Genomic DNA, 14,392 nt, shown 5'->3' on the forward strand with positions numbered 1-14,392 from the left:
CAACAGGGGAGGAGAGCCTCCTTTTATAGACAACAGTGAGGGATTTTAGCTCCAGAAGAGCTCCACATGAGAGATTTTAGCTACCATCCAACCTTGCAAACAGGAGCAAGGTGGCATCCAGGGTAGAATCAGCCAAATCACTCAATTCTGAACTCAGAATTAGGAAAAAATGAAAGGAAGTAGATTATTGAGGGCATCTGGCTGCTTCATATGCACCCTGCATATAAGAATGAGGTGGGCATGAATATACATATGCCCAACCTTCACTACGAAAAAACTCAAGAAACTGATGTCAGTTGACATGCAGTTACCATGCTAGTACTTTGATAAATACCTGGGTTCTTCCAGGATGCTTCCAGGGTGCTTCCAGCCAAGCTTAGCATGGCCTGGTGCTAAGCCACAAGGCACAGCTCAGTGCTCAATTTCTAGAAGTACTAGTGTGAGCCAGCGTCTCTTATGTGATGTGCGGACACAAAGGAAATAAGGGGCAATATGTTGTAATTTCAAAGATAAAGGTATTACAACTTGTAGAAGAGGAATAAGATGAAAGTTTAGACTTTTATTAAGCTTTTAGTTTTTCTTTGAGCGCTTTCAACTTAAAGTTGAGTGTGTATAAGCTAGGAAAGAGTCACTAGCCTCTTCTTCAAAGGAAACTGAAGAAGGTCTGATTCAGGTAAACCTGTAATCAGCCCTAGTTTTTTAGACTAAAGGAAACTAGTCAAGGCTTTTTACTGGGAAAACTATGTGGTTTTTAGGTTGTACCACCAAACACGGAGAAAAGAATACTTGTCAAGTTTGATTGGATATTCAATTTCAAGTTATTCAGGCGCAATGCACATAATGGAGAGGAGAGAGGAATAAGGGGAGAGGGAAAAGAATGGTGAAAACATGAAGGCTACTAGGAAAGAGAAAAGAAAGGTATTCATAGTTACCAGGGAGGTTACTTACTTGCAAGTACTGTGCACTTTAGTGGGAGTATTTGGGAGTAAGGCCTTTGAGTTTAGCGGATGGAAGCGCTGGATGTAACTGGTGAATATTTTCTTGTCTGATTTCGAAGTGGGGGAAAGTTCGCCCAGGTCAGGAGAGGCGGGTATAAGTGAAAAATTGAGGAACTTCCTCTATTTTTCCGGAAATTTCTATTAGTTTCAAATAATAGTGCGCTCTACATTGCGCAATAGAATATGGATTGAATACAATTCAATTACATTGAATTTATATGTATATATAATATATATATGTAAAAGCACTTATGTAATCTGTAGCGCAGGTGCGCAGAACAATTTTATAGCGCTCCTGTGCTTCAGAATACAATAAATAATAAAGTAATAAAATAGAATAAAATAAAGTATAAAACATTAAATGTTATTAATAATTCATTACTATTATTATATCAATATTTAAGGGGATAAAAGGAAGACTTTTGGACATGTAAACATGTCTCTAAGGCTGACAACTAGTGTGCCTCCAGGTGTCCTCAGACACTCAGCCTGGACAACAGACTGTGCCACCCCTTGGAAGTGCCCCTCCCAGCCAAGAGGCCATCAATTTTGGCTGGGTAGCGGGGGGGCAGTTCCTCCTGGCCAAAAACAACATACACCTGTCAACCAGGAGGAATACCTCCTGGTTAACAACAAGACAACAACGGCCACTTGAGAGGGTTATACATACACAACCCTCTCAATGACTGGCACACACCACTCTCAAGTGGGTCTCAGCCCACTCAATGACTGGCACAGTCTGGTCATCAAGTGAGTACACAACCCACTTGATGACCAGAACATGCCAGTGTTTGTTCTGGTCATCAAGAGGGTACAAAACTCACTTGATGACCAGAACACACCGGTCATGGAGTGGGTACATAACACAACCCACTCAATGACCACAGTCCGGTTATGGTACAAAATCCACTTGATGACCGGAACAACCAGGTCATTGAGTAGGTACACAACCCAGTTGATGACCAGCACAGTCCGGTCATCAAGTGGGTACAAAATCCACTCAATGACCAGAACACGCCAGTCATCAAGTGGGTACACCAACACTGCAAGAGCTACGCTTTGCTACGAAAAGCGGCGCTTTTGCGTAGCAAAGCGGAAACACGCTACTCTGGATCCAGAATAGCATTAGCGCTAGCGGAAAATCGCTACTTTGAGCGGTAGCGAAGCACCAGAACCTCTACTGCAGTCTTGGCCTGCGTGTAGCGAAGAGCTTTTTTTTGCCGCTTTGCTACAGTATAGCGCAGCGGAAAAATTGACGCTTTTTGGCGCTTTTTGGCGCTAATAGTGCTTTTTAGCGCCAAAAGCGTAGTGAACCGGGTCGCTTTTGTGCCAAAGGCGTAGCGGGCATCTCTGCCTTTTGGTGGAAAATGCCAGAAATAGTACACAAACATAAATCCTCCATCATTTTATGATGTGCAGTATTGATGTTTGAATGGTGCTATGGTAGCGCAGCAAAATTGCTACAGTAGCGTTTTTTCCGCTACTATAGCAAGAAGCGTAGCGAATTGCCGCTACTCTGCGCTAAAAAAAGCGTGCTATTTTCTTTAATTTTTTCCCCTTAAAAAATTTAGCAATGTGGTGATTTATATAGGCGAGCGCGGTAGAATGTCCACGCGGGGATAGCGCGGGCGGGGAATGCACAAAGCCGCTCAGGCAGAGTGCATTCCGGTGAAATAAGCACTGAGGATGAGGCCAGGAAAGCACGCTAGGAAAGCTTACGGAAAGTCACGCGCGGATTGGAATGCACGGATCGCGGATTGCGGATCGCGGATTTTGGATCGGGTATTCGGATCGGAGCGGAAAAGACAGGGCTGGACTGCTGCGGGACTACACACGTGGACTGGTAGCAGCAGCGCGTCAGCGGGTGAGCCATGACAGCCGGAGCGGGTTCCACCCTGTTCCACCAGCGGGTGGAACCGGGGTGAAGGCGGTGGCAAGAGAACGACTGACGGGGGCTAGACAGAGGACGGTGGGAGGACAAGCGTCGGAGAGGAGCAGAGTCTGGGAGAGTGAAGAGCGGGATAGCGGGCGGAGCTGGAGGACTAGTGCGGGAAAGTGTCAGGCGTGCGGGATCGGGTGGGAACGGTGACACGCGTGGAGGGAAGGATGGGGGGCGGCTCATGGTTTTCTGGGGTGGGGATCCTATTATTATCCCATTATCCTTATCCTATCATCTGGGGAAATACTCATCATTGTACTTACAACTAAGGACGTACGAGAGTTATTGGGAGATTATTGGTGTTCTTATTCTTATTGGAGAGTTACTTGCGGATTTTTGCGCTTACGAAGTGCAGAGCTTTATTCACTTGCGGATTATTACGCTATAGATCAGGCTCAGTAGAGGAGCGCTGAAGGCTAGCGGAAAGTAGCAGTGCGGAGCCGAGTTACCAACAATCACACAGCCCGGACATCAATATTCTTGAAGAAGGCGGTCAGCGGACATTCTTCACCAGCTAACCAGCTTACTTTCTCACAGCAAATAGCGAAGCGCCAAGTCCGCTACCAAAAGCTTAGCAAAGCAAGGCTAAAACCGCTACGCTTTTGCTATGCTGCCGTTTTTTGTAGCGTAGCTCTTGCACTGTTGGGTACACCTTGATGAACGGTTTGTTCCGGTCATTGAGAGGGTACAAAATCCACTCAATGACCAGTTTGTTCCGGTCATCAAGTGGGTTGTGTACCCACTCAATGACCGGTGTGTTACAGTCATCAAGTGGATTTTTTACTCTCTTGACGACCAGAACAAACCGGTAACCAAGTGGGCTGCAACCCACTCGCGGATGACCAGCGTGTGCCGGTCATTGAGTGGGTTGTGTACCTACTTGATGACCGGTTTGTTCCGGTCATCAAGTGGATTTTGTACGTGTTCCAGTCATTGAGTGGGTTGTGTACCCACTTGATGACCGGCGTGTTCCAGTCATCACGTGGGTTGTGTACCTACTCAATGACCGGTTTGTTCTGGTCATTGAGTGGATTTTGTACCCACTTGATGACCGGAACAAACTGGTCATCAAGTGGATTTTGTACCCACTTGATGACTGGACTGTGCTGGTCATCAAGTGGGTTGTGTACCCACTTGATGACCGGTGTGTTCTGGTCATTGAGTGGGCTGTGTACCCACTCAATAGCCGGTCATCAAGCGGGTTGTGTATGTACCCTCTCAATGACTTGATGTTGTTGTTGCATGGGAGGGATTCCTCCTGGTTGACATGGTTTCCTGTTTTTGACCAGGAGCTTCTTCCTAGTCTTCAGTGAGGAGGCATTCAGCCCAGTTGACAAGGCAGGGCTGATGCTGGCTGACAAGCCCAGGTTGGCAACCCATGGATCCCAGCTGAGCAATTGCCTCAGAGCTCAGTCTCTTCTAGTGCACTGTGCACTGTGCACTAGAATGATGCTGAGCAACTAATTCCAAATATTCCAGGCTGTTCCAGCCTGGCATTCATTTAATGTATGAACCTGGTTCTAATTGAGTATTGACTTGAGTATGCTGCATGTCAACTGGCAGTGGTTTCTTGAGTTTTTTTTCATAGTGCTTGCCAGTGATTATTGGCAAATCCAATACAAATTTTGGGTGTAAATTCCTTCCAACAAAGCCAAGCTTTTTTGGAATGGCTGTATTTTCAAATCTGCCCCGACCAAACCCGACCCGCACTAAATTCCGGGTCGGGTTCGGGCACTGTTTTCCGACCTGGTTTCATGGTCTTCTTCCCCCCGGGGATCTTACAGACCCCCGCTTCTGCGTATGCACCTTTCGGGGAAGGGCGGGTGGTATGACAAGTTGGTTACCGGGCCGAGTCGTCGGCAACACAGACCACCCCACGGAACGGCAAGAGCACCACCACCGGTCAACCACAGATACATAATAAACAGGCAGACGTCAAGGAACATCATCAGGAGTCTGAACGACGATGTCGAGTCGGTGGCGAGAACGGAAAGGTTAGCGTTCTGCCACTGTCTTTTATGCCTCTCTCGCAGCGAAGCGAAACTTGTCTTTGGCTGTTTGTGTACAATTACATATGTTTTTTGTTGCATCGAGCCAAGGTCAGATGAGATCAAGAGGGCCAAGAAGCTGAACGAATACATCATATTCTAGTCAAACTCCCCGCAAAGAGAGGCTTTGGATGCACCACTGCTTGCCTTGCAGGGCCTCATTTTCAACCTCCAGTCAGAAGGGACGAATATATCCAATTTTGTGATACCTCGTCGAACCGTTGACACACATCCACATTCGTACTGCATCTTCTTTCCTGCCGACGAGCTATGTACTTACAACATATTCTGATCTGGTATCCTCTTCGCCCGGATCCTCGCAATCGAACCTCACACAGCGACCGTGGTTTCCTCTGCCGAGCTACAGTCAGTGTACTTTATGATATTCTTTTTCACATGAGATAGAGAAACTGATAAAGTGATGTTGCTGCAGGGCACGGCGGAAGGCATTACTAGCGCCGGTGCAAAGGTACCGCCGAGGGTGGGTCCAACTGAGGCCGGATTCGGCCTACAAGGTTCTGAAATGGGTTCCGCGGGACATGGTGCCTGGGACGACGAGTTCGGTGGGTCATTTGGTGGGGTTTTTGGAGGAGCCAGACGAGATCGATGCATCGACGGACGATGAGGAAGAGGAGGAGGAAGAGGGCGACGAGCGGGAGGGGGAAGGTTCGGAGATTCACGTGGTCGGAGGCTCTGGCCGGGGGCGGGCGACGGGCGAGGCTGAGGAGCCAAGTGATCCCGTGAATGCACGGAGCCAAAAGGGCCTCAAGATGGAGCGCAAGACATCCAAGGCAGTCGAGGATACCGAGCGGATTGGCGGCCAGTTGGCCGGCCTCGAGACCGGCCAGATCGCCGAGCAGGTCGAGATCGATGACGACGAAGAGGAGGAAGAGGAGGAGGACGGACAAGCACCCGCGGAACAAGCGCCCCAGAGCCAGACTGCCCCAGCCGTTCCGATGGATGAAGACGAGCAAGAAGAGGAGCCGGCGATGGGCGGGCCGTACTCTCAACCTACGCTCTTGTCCACCACCCCGTCAATCCTTCTTCCCGCCGGTCAACAACCATCGGCTATGACTGATCTCGCTATGTCCGACACCATCCCCGGCCTCCACCTCGCAGCAGCCAATCTCAGTCAGACGTCGTATGCCCCCTCGCCGGACCATCACGGCCCGATCACCCACTCGAGTGCCCAATCACTTCCGTCGATCGTCTATCCTGGTCAACCTGCCGAGTCTGCCCTCGACACAAACCAAGGCTTCCCGCCTGCCCCGTTGCCCACCACGCTTGGAGACCAGCCCGCCTGTGAGTCAGGCACTTTTCCTCCACTAATCCAATAATAACCCCCTCTTTTCTTACCGCTCTCTATGTTGTCCTAGTCAATCACCCGAGTCAGCCATCGGTCCAGGATCCGGATCCTTTGGATGGCCACACCGGCCCAGTAACCGATGCCCCAGCCCTGAACGTCCCTTCTGGCCCAGAAGATCCGTCCCCGGCCGCCTCGACAACTTGAGATCTCTCACTCCTGAAACCACCCTTTCTCTCTCATACACTTAGATATCCCGCATGGAATGCTTCCTTTTCCCTCCTTGTTGCCTTTCCTGTATGTCGTTTGTTGACGCTTCACGCTTCCCCTTCTCCTCTCATGGCTTGTTTGTTGTACGCAAGAAAGAACAATCAGACTTCCACTACAAGTAAAACTCGCTTGACAGCCATTTGTCCGTGTCAACCCTGCAATATATTATGTTTTGCTTACATATTTCGAACTAAAACATGAATTGACCTACAAGTTTTTATATCTCTTTTATCACATCAAGGAAAATCTCATTTGTTCAATTACCTACTCATATGAGTGCATTAGGGGGTTTCAAAGTTGGCCAGATCCAACTTGCATGCACTTTTGCAAGTTGGTGTTCAAGTTCATTCTTGAACACTGAGTTGCAAAAGTGCATGCAAGTCACATTGTACTACACCCCCCAAACCTGCTTGTATGTTTTTTTTTGAATGTTGGTGTTGAGGAAAAGCCTTGACAACCAACTTGCAAAAGTACATGCAATTCATGCATGGCCAACTTTGAATCCCCCTAATATTTATAGGTATGTGTGTATGTACAGCTAGATGAGGAAATCAAGACCAAAGCAGAGCGTCATATTCCCTTTCTAACGACAGCTTTCATCTTGGTTGTGTCTATGTAGATCAAAACCTAGACTTGTTTTTCTTTGGTTAAAGATTGACAACAAGAGGGGTGGCTTTGCCGCCAGCGGGTGACTTTTTTTTTTTTTTTTTTTTCTGAGTGCGGTTTGATTTCACATTGCGCACTATAAAGTACCAGCAGAACGGGCGCGTCTACCGCCAACACAATGAGATGCCCTAACGGGCTACAAATTTTCCGACACAAGATCCAAAGAAGACAAGCAGCATAGAATAGAGAAAGGAAAGAAAACAGAGACAATTGGAAAGATGGAGAATGCAAACTAGGGGGAGAGCGGAAAACGGGTGACTTTGAAAAGGGTTGAGTGCGGTATACATAATAGGAATACACATATTTAAGTATGTAGTGGAATCAGGAGTCTGGAGAGAAAGCCTAAATACAGAAAGATATCACAAGAATGATCGATGTTTGCCATCGATTCATTCGGCCCATCAACTTCAAGCACGAGGAATGTGCATCTCGGCTAAGTGCATCCCAACCAGAGCTTTTCCAAGCTCAGCCCATTGTAAAACACCGGTTACCCTTCGGAGGATCCTGGAGCTTGCAATCGATCGCAACGCCGGAGCACGACAGGTGATAGACGTCTTGCGGGATCTCGGAAGCGATCAATGGCATAACTGCCATTGAAAGGAAGAAGTCCTCGTGGATCGGACATCTTGCTCGTGCAGAACAACCCGCTTGGGATTGGTCGCCGAGGCGGAAGAGCCTCGTACTGGACAAATGCAGGTCAACCCACTTAGGATTGATCGCCGAGGCGGAAGAGCCTCGTAGTCGTACCGGACAAATGCAGGTCAACCCACTTAGGTGGAACACCCTCGGATCGGAGAAATACAGATCAACCCAATTGGGATCGATGGCGAGCCTCGTATCGGAAAGATGCAGATCAACCCACTTGGGATTGATCGCCGAGGCGGAATAGCCTCGTGTCGGAAACATTGCTTCTGCAGAGCAATCCACTTGAGATTGACCGCCAAGCCGGAATAAGTCAGATCTTAGTGGGTAAGCGGTATCCCGCAGACATCCGATAGGATTTCAGGTTGCGCGAATCGGGCCGTGTTTGTGAAGCGAGGCCAGAACGAAAATCGAAGAAATATTGTGTCTTGTAGAATATTTGAGGTGATGGAATGATATCTGGATCCGGTCTTGAAGTGTTTGCTTGCAGTCTTTGGGATGGAGCCTGGAGGGTGCTATGGACTTAGAAAACCGCAGGAATATCTTCCCGATCAACTGCCCAATAAATCATAAGTGAGTGCAAGAAAGATCTGAAAGGCCTACATGATGCAGAGTGAGTGTCCAAGTGCGAACATATCTGCTATCTTGCTCGATCATGAGCAGCAATTGATATCCTATCGGCATGATACGTGTCCCCAGGATGGCAAGTTGATGGCTCTGAAAACACCGAAGCCAAAAAAGGGAAGGCTAAAAAAGACATGAGAGCGAATAGAACCATTAATCAGAAGAAGGCCTCATGATCCGCTACAAGCCTGTCTGGGATGGGAGAGTGAGAGCGACATGAGGAAAGAAAGGTTACAGCTCACATGTGTCATCCGACGCGTCGAACGGGTAATGGCGGAGTCTTCGCTGCCCGCGACGAGTGGATTTGTTGTGTATTGCCAATAGAAGTGATCAGGTGACACTGGGGGTGTATCGCAGATAGGACCTGCTGGCCCGACCTGAGATCGAAAGCCGATTGACTTGCAAGATGACCAAGGAGAAAGAATGTAGAGCAGGAACATCCAGCTCGAGCGGGATATTGCCCCTATGAAACCATGAATGCGAATTGAGAATTGAACCCTGAACAAATACGCCTGCTGTAACTTGATGAAATGAATATAGATCAATCCTATCGAACGCAATGATCGAATTGGAAAGTGTTCGAGTTGCCAGGATGCACCCTGCTTGCATCGGATAAGAGATCGAAGAAAAAGTCGTTTGGACCGGCGACATGGAACCGATAGCATGTTGCCACATTCTTCTGGCGCTTCACCAAACCACCAGGTTTCGAAAAGCCATCTTTAGAGAAGTAATGGAAGAGTAATCACGTCTACTTGAAGTCATGATGATGATGATGATGAGAGGGGATTATATACGGTCCAAAAAATCTCTTTGGATCGCTTTAAGCAGTAACCCATAGGCGAATACTTGTCGGCTAAGAACGCCGACGCCCAAGTATCAAAAGAGTGCCCTTGGAAAAAATCAAAAGTAGTTCTCAATCCACCGGAGACATGAGAGTGGATGGAGGTACGGTCTAATCATCCTGAACCAGGATGAATGAGGTGGGAAGAGGGCGATGAATCTCGAGGAGGAGAATCTCGAGAAAAATCTCGAGCAAGAGAAGCTCCAGGATGAAAGCAAGAAATGCTCGAGGATCAGAGCAGAAGCTCGAAGATGAGAGCAAGCAGAAGAAGGCTATATGAGTCCGGCCAGATCAGAAAAATGATTCGCAGACTAGAGGTAGGTGGGAGGAAGTTGAGGAGTTGGGAAGACGGTAGGGGAAGTTGGGGGTGAGTTGGGAAGACGGTGGGAGGAAGTTGGGAAGTTGGGAAGACGGTGGGAGGAAGTTGGGGGTGAGTTGGGAAGACGGTGGGAGGAAGTTGATGAGGAACAGTTCAGAATCGACTGGCAGAGCCCTCTTTATATGTGCCACATCAACCGCAAAAACAATCTGAGGTCAGCAAGGAGATGACTGAGGCAACCAAGGCAAGCGCTGTATTCGTCAAAACAAAGGAGACATCGCGTGTTTGTCGGATTCTACTGATGCTTAGACTTCGACTGAGCCAAATAATCCTTATTTTCTCTCAGTAAATACTAACTGCCACTACAAAAGTGTCGTGTTACAAACTACGGGAACTCGATTCCGACTGCCTTCCTCTAGTGCCAATGTATGTTCACATCGCCGGCAACATCCAGCTCTTTAGACAATTTGTTTATTTTCGGACACCATACATGCAGCACCCAAACCATTCTAGTCCACGATGCAGGAGGCGGTTCCCCGTCATCAGTCTCACAATTCCCAACGGATTTATACATACTTCCAGGGGGACGGGCTGTTTCTTTCGACATTAGCCGATGTCAGCTCACGTTGACATCATCTTCTAGTCGACCTCAGTCGCCCGGCGGCCTTGAGCCCGGGGACAAAGCTCACAGTACATATCTACGCAAGAATAGCCCCAGCCGACTCCAGTGCTTGGTTCGATCTGTTTCTCCTAATAGAAACAGCTCAAGCATAACTTCCATTCACCACACAAAGCAAAATAGCTTCTATGTTCATGGAGAATACGTGGGGTTTGGTGTAGATCTTGAGCAGCGCACCAAAGCGCCGAAATCAGATATAGGTTAGCAAAGCTCTTTATTGGACAATCAACACTCAGAGGCATGTCTTTCACGGCCGTATTTCGCCCGGCTTTTCAAACACCTAATCTGGAATGGAAAGCGGTGATCACAGGCGGGAAATGATAGGCGGATCTGATCTTTAGAGCATGCACATTCGTCGGGTCAACTTGCCGATAACTTAACCCAAGCGGCAATCAGATTGGACAGGGCTAACCCCGGGTAAGCAAACCCCAGGCTTGATTTATTTCTAGCTTAAAAAAGCCTCGCGAGCACTTGCTGGCAAGAGCCATGCGCGAAGTGCATGTGAGGCTTATACCCGAGACGACGGAGCTCGCGCGTGAGGATCTGAGTTTGAGGTGTATTATTTTCTTTTTCTTCATTTTAAATTTCATCCCTCACAATGCCGCTGGAAATTTTTCAGAGGACTAGCACTGCTTGATTGTGCATTAATCCCTCTGTTCAGATTTTTTTTCCTCCTTTTTTTGGACATGCTCTCATTCCCTTGTTGACTTTCTTGACTTTTTTGTTCTTTTTTTCCCGCAAATGTCTCTTTTTAATTAATTTTTTCTTACATCAAAGAAGGGTTGGGTTGTCAAAGCCAGCTATTTCAATTTAGGGCATTTCAACATATGGGGTCCCTATATGGCTGAGATTGAAGGTTGTGTAAATGAAAATCTGAACTTTGGAGCAGGGAAAAAAGTATGATAGGAGTGGAATTCAATAAATCTGAGTTGGTGGATCCAAATTCAAGAAGCTCAGTATTAGTGACTCCAAAAGATTTTTTGATTGGGTTGTGGTAAGTATATTTCCTGGGGCATGGAAGTTGGTTTGCACCAAAACCTCAAGATCTTCACACGCGAGACACAGCCGCTTGGGTGTAAGTCCCTCCTCCCTGCGGTCAAGGGTTGTGTGTCACACCTCAACATTAAGGTTCCCTTGCTCGCCACAAAGGGATGAGGGACTTTGATAAGCTAGGGTTGATTTCAGGCTCAGGTGAGTTAAATTTAGTTAGCCTTAGCCTGAAATCAAACCTCAGCTTAACTTGAACTGAAGATTTAGACAACAAATGCAAATGATCTTGCTGACAAGTTTTTGTTTGAACTTTGAGAACTGATTCAGCATGTACAGTACCTTGACAGAAAAAATCTGAACCCCCAAAAACTAATTCTTGGGGGTCAATACAAGTCATTTTATGCAATTTTTTGGGGGGAGGTGGGACAACAGAGGGCTGTGAGAATGACCATGGACAGTATAGAACTTCATTTCAGATCAAAATTTAAAAAAGAAACAAAATATAAAAAAAATCTTTCTTTATTAAGCCAGGAGAAATAAAAGAGAAAGTGGAAGGGATGCTTGGGATGGTAGGCAGAATGATCAAAAAGTAAAAATTGAAAATTATCAATTACTTTTTTTTTTTAAAAAAAACTAGAGTTTTTTTTGGTGAATCAATGTTGAATTTTGATTCTACCAGAGGTCCAAACCACCTTCCGCATCAACTACAGCCTGAATTTGGTGTGGCATTGAATTGATGAGATGGTCAAAGGTTTGGGCTGGGTAGTCGTCCCACTGCCAGGCCTGGCTGATTGCTTCCTTAAGTTTGGGGATTGATTGGGGCTTTTAGAGCTTCTGGAAAACCTTGAGGTCCTTCCAGACATTCTCAATGGGATTCAGATTGGGGGAATGGGCTGGCCATTTATCAAGCTTTTTGATACTGTGGCTGGCCCAATGGTTACGGCTGAGGTGTGAGGTGTGGACAGGCACATGTCCTCCATCAGGGTGGGACAATGTGCCTCATCAATATTTTCCAAGAATGTCTGAAGGCTACCTTTGTAGATGGTTTCAATGAGCTGTGCAATATTTGTCCTTCCAGGGGGCAAGAAAGTAATGGGGGCCTTTTTTGTATTGAAAAAACTGCCCCAGATGATTGTGTTGAACTTATAGTAGTTCTTTGTTATTCTCAAACTTAAGCTAGTTAATTCTTACTAGGGTTTATGGGCGGCTCCGCCGCCCCGTGAATGATCTTATAATTTGTTTGACCGCTAATACAACAACTGTATATGGAGTTTTTTATGTATAATGATTGATGGCGAGGAGCTGAATACAATTGCAATTATATTCTGCTAAAAGATGTACGGGCTAACTTAACACAACAACTTCTTCAGAGGGCCTGGTGCAGCCTGGCTGACGCGGAGCACCCCTTGCAAAGCGAGCCTCTTCGGAGGGTCCCTGCGTGTTTCACCGCTAAGTTGTTATCTTTTTTTTTTTTTTGAAATAATGGAAATCAAATAAAATGGTGGCAAGATTAGTTGGTTTTGTCAGATGAGGAAAAGAGAGCATGTTTCTTTGTTCGTAAGTGAATGTCAGAAAAAGAGATCAAGAAGTACATCTGACCTTCGAGTATTCCGGCTGAACGGGGAGAATCAATTTGATGGACGATTTCTGTTCATGCAATTTGTCAACAAGCAGTTCTTTTTGATTGTGATTTTTAGATGTTGCAAAGGATTGATCAAAGTTTGGTTGTTCTGAAGTAGAATGTCAACAATAATAACCAACTCAGTCGGCAGTGCTTGTCTCTAAACCTCGTCTCAGAGGATTTTGATAAGGAAGTTTGATGCCTATCATCGGAGAAGAATGCAAGCAGTGTGTCAGTTGTGCAGTGCAAGATATTTTTGGGGGGAGAGCGCCGTCATGGAGGCACTAATGTGCTTGGCAGGCCTCAAAAGGAGAATGTTGATGTGGGGCGCAGGGAAAAGGATAAGGCGAGGAAGTACTATTGTAGGCGTGATGAAGTGAGATAGGATTGATGAGTAGCACTCGGAGAAAGATCCTATTCCGGAAACACCATAAAAGATTTGGGGGCGGGTGTCGGTCCGCTTAATGTTAAACCGCTAATAGGAGGAAACTCATCTTCCCGGGTTTTGCAACCGTCCTCAAAATGGCGATACACGGATGAACTTGGTATCCCGGGACACGCTCTCAGTATCCCGGAATTGACGATATAGGAGGAAATTAGTCATTTGCAGTAGGCAACGATACGGCCAAGAGCGGCATATGAGTACACAAGGTGCCGAAGTCGGCATAAAAATGAATGAAGCAAGGACCAATAGCGGCGGATATAGGTATAGATAAGGCCGAGAGTCTTACCTTAAGCGGAATGCAAGGAGCGACTTCCTGATCCGGAAGGCTTCACAACCGGAAATAGGAGAGAAAGATAAAAAAAGCGTTGATGAGATGAGGATTTGGGCCACAGTATAAAAGGACACGGCTTGTACACAATTCAAGGTCATCGCTTGGCTCCTGCTCGGCGCCAATTGCTTAAGGAGCCAAGCGATCCAGGACAATTGGGACCTGTAGTTAATTGCAAAGTCGGGGGGGGGGCGGGATGCTGCCAATTTTTTTTTGGTGGGCGCGTCGGTCCGCTTAATGTTAAACCGTTAATACATAGTAATTAGTGACACCCTGTTGTTGACCCCAAAACCTAGTTGATCCAAGTCCGAACACTATTGTACTCGCTCTTTTCTTAATCAACTTACTGTTTCATCAAACTCAACACACTCAAACACTAACACTTGTCTTATTGATCAGGTTCATTATTCATTATACACAACTCATGTATCCTGTTCTCAATCTCCTCTCCTCATTTAGGTTAGTGTTTGATATTGGTGTCTTGTGTTGTATCGTGTAGATACTAATAACGCTACACCTCTAAAGGTGTGTATAAGAAATTAATGAACTTACTGTTTCATCAAACTCAACACACTCAAACACTAACACTTGTCTTATTGATCAGGTTAGTGTTCAATATCGGTGTCTTGTGTTGTATTGTGTAGATACTAATAACGCTACACCTCTAAAGGTTAGTGTT

At 46.6% G+C, this 14,392-nt stretch overlaps 3 protein-coding genes across 3 annotated transcripts; 1 reads left to right on the top strand and 2 right to left on the bottom strand.

The window, feature by feature from the left end:
- Window positions 1–5,524: 5,524 nt before the first annotated feature.
- On the top strand, window positions 5,525–6,495 carry PtA15_11A417 (uncharacterized protein; the record flags this gene model as incomplete). Its single annotated transcript, XM_053161323.1, has 2 exons — window positions 5,525–6,287; window positions 6,362–6,495. The coding sequence occupies 2 exons, from the start codon at window positions 5,525–5,527 to the stop codon at window positions 6,493–6,495; spliced, it is 897 nt and encodes a 298-aa protein (XP_053025281.1).
- A 1,194-nt stretch (window positions 6,496–7,689) lies between these two features.
- On the bottom strand, window positions 7,690–8,130 carry PtA15_11A418 (uncharacterized protein; the record flags this gene model as incomplete). The annotated part of the gene is made up of 1 exon (XM_053161324.1): window positions 7,690–8,130. One exon carries the CDS (start codon window positions 8,128–8,130, stop codon window positions 7,690–7,692), a length of 441 nt encoding a protein of 146 aa, XP_053025282.1.
- Window positions 8,131–8,820: 690 nt separating this feature from the next.
- On the bottom strand, window positions 8,821–9,141 carry PtA15_11A419 (uncharacterized protein; the record flags this gene model as incomplete). Its single annotated transcript, XM_053161325.1, has 2 exons — window positions 8,821–8,953; window positions 9,047–9,141. The coding sequence occupies 2 exons, from the start codon at window positions 9,139–9,141 to the stop codon at window positions 8,821–8,823; spliced, it is 228 nt and encodes a 75-aa protein (XP_053025283.1).
- Between the last annotated feature and the right edge of the window lie 5,251 nt (window positions 9,142–14,392).

This window comes from Puccinia triticina, chromosome 11A, assembly GCF_026914185.1.
Source record: "Puccinia triticina chromosome 11A, complete sequence".
Lineage (NCBI taxonomy): Eukaryota > Fungi > Basidiomycota > Pucciniomycetes > Pucciniales > Pucciniaceae > Puccinia > Puccinia triticina.